The 7,239-nt window shown below is 36.6% G+C and overlaps 1 protein-coding gene across 1 annotated transcript; it reads left to right on the top strand.

Moving 5' to 3' along the window:
- The first annotated feature begins 6,450 nt into the window (after nucleotides 1–6,450).
- Nucleotides 6,451–7,239, top strand: LOC106140119 (fork head domain-containing protein FD4-like). Its single transcript, XM_013341650.2, has one exon. It carries the CDS (start codon nucleotides 6,454–6,456, stop codon nucleotides 7,237–7,239), a length of 786 nt encoding a protein of 261 aa, XP_013197104.2. The 5' UTR covers nucleotides 6,451–6,453.

Genomic DNA, 7,239 nt, shown 5'->3' with positions numbered 1-7,239 from the left:
GTGGTAAAGAATAATACTCAACATAAAGAAATAAAAATAAATTTTCCTCATTTATTAGAATTAGGTAATTGAATAGGCATACTAGGTACTTCAAAAAATCATATGTTTGAAGGTAAAATTCCATATAATAATAGACGGAAATCAAATAAGTACCTGGGCCCCAAATAAAATTTAGTTCCTCTACTGATTGTAATTGAATTAAGTAAGTTTACATTGTACTTTGATTGAACTACCCTTTCGAACAAATATAAATTTGAAAATTGAAATGTAATTAAAGTCTAGAATAATTAACTTATCTGAGACAAATGCAACGAGCCGCCACTTTATATAACCGCTTTAGGATATTGTTGATTATCAAGCCTCATTGTACACTATCGCCTCAGGTTATTAAGCTTTATTGTATACAATCTGACAGTGTCCATGACTGACAAATATTGACCGTCCACCGAAGGTCGCTAGCACACTGGACAATGGGATACCGAACCCGTGTAATTTTATTGTTTATCTCAATAGCACGACATTAATTGACGATTTTAATCAACTATAGGTTTACTTTCAAGATATTAAACTTTGAGCAATATGATTTTGTTTGCCCGCATGTTTTTCAATGAAACAAAAGACGATAATGAAATACTCCTTATTTGTAATTAAATTTTGCAATGAGAACATGTCTATCGTAATGCTTCAGTTTTCAAATCTACTTATGATATCCACGGGATACTGCGATAAATTAAGATATGAACACTACATTATTATTAAGTACCCCTCCCTATTTTCTCTATCGCGTAGATAAGCGCTTATATACAAGCGCTAATCTCAGAAAGTTGTGGACAATGTGTTTAACATTTTTAGTATGTGTTATCAGATTTTGTATACTTCAAGTATACAAAATCTGAAATAATCAACTCATTGTTAACCAACATTTAAGTGGTTTACACTGTGCCATAGTGGTCGGTCATACGCGACACCTTACCACAAATCTGAAGCCAACTTACTTGCCGGATTCTTTAAATAACAAAATACATATACAATATTATAATTAAGCATCGGTTTTGCCGATGTAAATTACATCAAATGTGACCACGCATGTCGCTTTATCAAAAGGGTTAACCGAGATAGAGATTCTTTAATCTCAGCAGAGTAATATACAAATACAGACAAATGCACGATTTTGACTTTAGACATGACCAGGGATAAGAGTGAGTTTTCATTGGAGTTATATAAAACGTAAAATTTTATGAGAACATTAAAGTTAAGTGAGAAATCCGAAAAGGAGTGTTAAAACGCAGGCTAGCAGATGGCGGCGGTGTTGATTCCAAGTCAATTATTTACACTCAATAAAAAGGACGTTATATGAGTATTAGAGAATCCTCAGCCAAACTGTCGGCCTGTCTGACAGCACGTTTTACGAGTGGTCAACACACAACGTCTGCTACTACTATAACTAACGAAGATACTCGTATTTGATAATTAGAACTTTTTCTTGCCTGCCTTATTACATTTGTCTACTTAGCGAAACATACATTTTCACAAGCACAAAATAGTAAAATGGTTTGTCCTACAGGTTCATGTTCATATCATTCATTCCGATACAGGATGTTGAAAGATATATCCCTATTATAAACAAAAGTATGCCCGAAGCTCCGCTTACTTAATGAGGCACAGACCGTTGTTTCCAAAATACTCTCTTAACGCACCTCTTGACAACAATATGCTAAATTTCAAATACTTAGACCCAGCGACTTTTGCGACCAAGGCATCTAATATAGAAAGACAGGCATTATACGAGTACCCACTGCTCTCATGAAATTTTTAATACAAAATTTGCAAGCAAAACTATGGTCAAAAGCTTGTTCAACCATTAGTCTATATACAAAGCAAAAAAAACATAATTAAATTAAATATTTAATCATAAAAAATAAATACCTCCCAGACATTCCTCCTAGCACCAATTCCCTTAATTCGCCGTGCTTAATCTGAAACAGCGTTTACCGGGTCGTCCATTCAGTCACGGCATTAACGAATGTTGGTAAAAAAGGCACAGGTAGACGCAAATATTTGTGAACAATTTGTAGAATTCACACTTAATAACGAGGTGCGGTGTCCGCGTGTTTGTGCGTCCGAGCCGCCGCGGCAGCTTCAAAGGCGATCATTAGGATCATAGATTGAGGTGCTATGATTGCGTCTATGGGGTATCGCAACAGGTGACAGCCGCTCTGGGAATATCTAGTTTTTATCTGTATTTGCTAATATTTAAATGTTTTGTACCTGTGATGAGGGATGTATTGACGTATAATATGCTTATTTGCATAATTGATTCCATGTGAAAGTCAATCAAAGGCTTATAAATTAAGTTATATTTTTAAGCAATGGGGGTACAGCAAACTTTTTTTCTCTTAATCTCTCTAATCTCACTTGTGAATTAACTCTGTCTGCCCCATTAGGAAAACAGCCGATCTTGTTTAAAAAGCTTATACACACAAAAGGCATAAAAAATATCAAACCAAATAATTTTAATAATGCCCCATGATGCTCATAGTTTTGAAAATATTTTAGTTTTGTAAGACTCTTTAACCACATAAGAAGAAATTATGAATATTGTATCTTATAGGTACTTGTTAAAAATAGCAAACTTATATTCCATTAAAAAACTTTATGATTTATTTTCATTTTGCTATTATGTAACAGTTACGCAGAAGTTAGCTCTACGATGGACTAGTTCGTAGCAAAGCTCGTAGACTCGTAGCCCGTAGTCGTAGCTCTAAGAACTACGACACTCGATCATAATGTTTATTTCTTACAATTTCAGCTTACAATACGCCTCATACGGACTTAAAATATAAGGAATATCTATTAACGGCTTTCTGAAAAGGAGATTGTTCTCAATTCTATGTTTTTTTTTGTCTCTGTTGCTTTTATAAAATAACATGGTAGGTCTAATGTAGCGGATATAAGTATTATAATTCGATAAAATTCAAATACATAAATGTTTCTTGGATTTCTCAATTGTTTCGTTTTTTGTTTGTTTCTATCGCCCCTTGCACCTGCCGCTTAGCCGTTATTTGGCCAAAAATTTAAAGAAGATTCATATGAAACGCGAATATACAAACGTTTTATGCGCGTGTCAATTATGTAATACGCATGAACTGTGACCAAATGAACACAAAGCACTTATAATTGTATCAGAAAACTTTTAACTTTTTAACTGGCCGCATTTACACAAAACTGTTACTTAATACAACCGCATGATATTCATTTTCGAATATTTAACGCGGTCGGCGTAACGGAAATGTAATTTATTTTATTTTTACAGTGAATTGCGCATTATAATATTATTAATATTTTAAATTATTAAAATTTAACACAATTTTAAAATTTTAAATTAAAATTGTGTTAAATTAGCTAACGCAACACTTGATGTCCTATTTAAATATTTAAAAGTAAAAGTAAATGCATTTTTATTTTTTATATTCCTGGAATTTAACATGGAGTGATGGCTAGTAAAGAGAGAACATGAATTCAATTACGCTTAGCCTAGCTAGCTTATACGGGGCCTTCGGGTCTTATGGCTATTGGCTCTGGGGTATACAGAGATATTAAAAAAAATTGATATGTGTTTTAACTCTAACATCTGTTCACAATAAAAAAAAAATAATTTAGAGCAACAATTCAAAAGAACACAAATAATTTTCTTTTTTATTTCCTAATGTTTGGCCGCAGCACTCCCGTCGCAAATCGGGCGTTCCTAATGTGCGGGGTGCTAACTATTGTAGCGCTGTCGTGGCTAATGGCCCAACACGGGAACAATCGTATTTGCAAAGCTTACTCCAACTTATTTATCGCCACACAAGTTACCTTTCTAATGTTTCGCGAAACAAAGACTTAAATAGAATCGTTTGGTTTAATGTTAAAAGATTAACAATATCACGCAAAGTTTTTTAAAGAATTCTTTGTCTAGTCCATAAAATTTTTGTATGATAGTTCTTTTTTTGGTTTCACGGAATTTGAAAAGCTTATTTATAAAACCTCCTTATTAAATCTTACGTTAATGGAACTTAAAATTTTTCGAAAAATAAGTATTTACTATTTGAACACTCGACCACCGACACTATTTCAATTCAGACACAAAAAAGACTTATGCATCCCTTTCATACAAAATGTAAGCCTCTTTCTAACAAAATAATAGGCAGAAAACTCGTTTACCTGTAGTTAAGTCCCACTTCCATGAAGAATCCGAGGTCTGCTAGTGACGGTCATAGAATAGAGTGATATCATTACGAATATTACAACATGTTGCAACAATTTTGATACCATCTCGAAGTTATTTGATACTGAAATTGGTTCCTCCCAAAGGTGTTCCCACCGCGACAGCCTTTAATCGTGCCGCCGCTAGATGTTACCCTCTTCAGCACCCAGGACACGTCCTGGATACAAACTAAAGACATTACACATGTGGCTTACCAAGTAAAAAAAGTAAAGGTGGGGCAGGGTAAGTACTGGACATTATTGGGCAGATTCTAGTTTACGATTTTGTGAAGTAAGGGCGTTTTTATGCATTAAACGTCTTTAAATCTTGTATCAATAATGAATAAGTAAATTAGTTTAATAATAAAAAACCCCTTTACCCCTAATATATTTATTAAACCTAAATAAAATTAAAAACATAAAACAATTTCAAAGTTATTAGTATTTAGCTTTTAGTATATATTTATAGAGTCTTCATTTGTAAATGATTACCTAGGCACTTAAAATTGGTGCTTATTTAACTGTTTACGGTCTTCTCTTTGTTTTACTTAGTGTGACGACTTCAGATCGTATTTAACAGGACCAGGTGTCGACAGTTTACCACTAAAGCATACCAGAGAGGTCATACAAATACTTTAACCCTTACTCGTTGAATGTCATCAAAAACTCTGCGCACTTTTTATTTTATGTCTTAGTATCGGCGTCAGCGCAAATAGGCCCATTAAATTCAATCGATGCTCACTACATGACAGAAGCGTCACTTACGCCACACTATGTAATTTTGGGGTATTAAGGTAACGTCGCGAGTAGGGAATGATCCGTTTTGTATGCCCTAAGCGTCCTATTGTCATGATCATGATTCAAAAGTGAGTTTTTAAATGAACGCAGGATCATTATCTGTTGGCTTAACGTTGTTTCATTCCATTCCATTAAAATTAATAAATTTGAAATAAATGGGTGTACAAGTCTGTAATGGGAATAAGAACAATACTTACCTACATAAAACATAAAAATTATAATTTTATAATATTAACAAATTAGGTAAAATATGTAATTACCGCTGACATCTCCAAGTAAGTATGTATAGGTACTTAACTCTTTAACTAATATTTAATTGCCATATCTAATTAACTGACAGTAGTACCTACAAACAGACATTTAACATCTACTTATTTATGACAACGAGTAGGAGAACGCGTCAAGTAGCATTTTGATTCATTATATTATCAAAAAAAATGCTACTACTATATTATATTCGTTATCTTTATAACGAAATGCCTCTGATGCGTTGTAATGTCCACAGTAGGTCCTGGGTGAAAACCAGCGCTGTAAGTACTTACGTGTTCAGCGTATCACTGAGCAAGGACATGTTATGTCGTTCATGTTTAATTAGTCGCTGTTACGAGTACAAAAGTAGTGATTGTCGTAAGTAATAAACTATTTTCTTTCTTTTTCTTCCTTCTTTAATGATTAACTTTTGGAAATTTCGTTGAAGTTATTGAACTGTATTTCAAAAGTCTTCCACGACTTCACAGAAAAAAAGGCATTAATCTACTCAGTTTAAAATTACACGCAATACTAATCCCATATCAATAAAACAATCTCAAATAAGAGAAGTGGGTAGGTAGGTAGTTAGTTACTTAATTATGCTTAAAATCATTACTAATATACATTCAAAACATAAGTATTGATGCCTTTAATAAAATAGCATTTTGAAGACCGCTTTCTACTTGGTTTATTAATTATAACTTTAATCAGTCATGTCCAAACTTGATAAACCCAGCCATCATGACTTCAGTACACCACTCTGCTAACCACCTACACATTAATAAAGATCATCTTCAATCACTTCGGCCCACTTTCCTTCTCTCTCGCACGCAGCATCTGCAAGTATCTACTATAATCATTGCAATTTCGAAACAAGCTCAAGTGTTGTCGGTGTCGAATAAATTTTGTATAATGTAAACGTGATAACAATTTAAATTCCTGTGTAACGGGCCCGGAGCCGACAAAAACAACAAACAAACAGAAAGGCGCGCCATTGGTGCGGCGGGAGAGGGGCGGCGCTCGCGGGGCCACACCCGGCACAGCTGTAGTCTCGCTCACTCAACCAGTCCTTATTTTCCACTTCGCTGTGAGAGACGTGTATACTAAAAAAATCGCAAACGAGGTGAAAAATAACTTTGCAATACAGTTTTGTGTAAAACAATGCCTCGACCCACACGTGAGTCCTACGGCGATCAAAAACCACCATTCTCATACATCGCCCTGACCGCCATGGCGATATGGAGTTCGCCGGAACGCATGCTGCCGCTGTCGGAGATCTACCGTTTCATCACGGACCGGTTCCCGTATTACCGGAGGAACACGCAGCGCTGGCAAAACTCGCTCCGGCACAACCTCTCCTTCAACGACTGCTTCGTGAAGGTCCCGCGAAGACCAGACAGACCCGGGAAGGGAGCGTACTGGACTCTGCACCCGCAAGCCTTCGACATGTTCGAGAACGGCTCGCTACTGCGAAGACGAAAAAGGTTCAAGCTGCATCAAGGAGAAAAAGAGAGCTTGAACGCAGAATTGGCAGCTCTGGCTAGTTTCAACAGAGCATTCTTGGCGAGACAAGCTGGAGCTCCTGCACCACCTGCGATACCAAACGGGGGTTTGTACTCACCAGCGGCAAATCTGTGCTCGAGGCCTAGTCCGGAGCCGATAGACCCTCCTGACACGGCAGCATTGTTGCCTGCTGGGCCACGACCCCGACGGGCGTTCACGATAGATGCTTTGTTGGAGCCTGAGCCTCGGAGACTGTCTCCGTCGCCGCAACCCCCGCCTCCAGTGCAGCCGCACTGTCCTCTGCCGCTGCCGCCCGCCCCCTACCTACTGGCAGCACAGAGATACCACGCGGAGCTGTTAGCGGGCCTGCAGCAATCTTGTTTACCTCCGTTATGGACGTGGCGAGACACCAGTCAATTTTCACATTATACGCTTAATTCATGA

The sequence above is a fragment of the Amyelois transitella genome, chromosome 3 (genome assembly GCF_032362555.1).
Source record: "Amyelois transitella isolate CPQ chromosome 3, ilAmyTran1.1, whole genome shotgun sequence".
Lineage (NCBI taxonomy): Eukaryota > Metazoa > Arthropoda > Insecta > Lepidoptera > Pyralidae > Amyelois > Amyelois transitella.
This window is presented reverse-complemented; position numbering and strand designations above follow the sequence as displayed.

Excerpts from the sequence above, each read along its gene's own strand:
- LOC106140119 (XM_013341650.2), top strand. The coding sequence starts at position 6,454 with ATGCCTCGACCCACACGTGAGTCCTACGGCGATCAAAAACCACCATTC.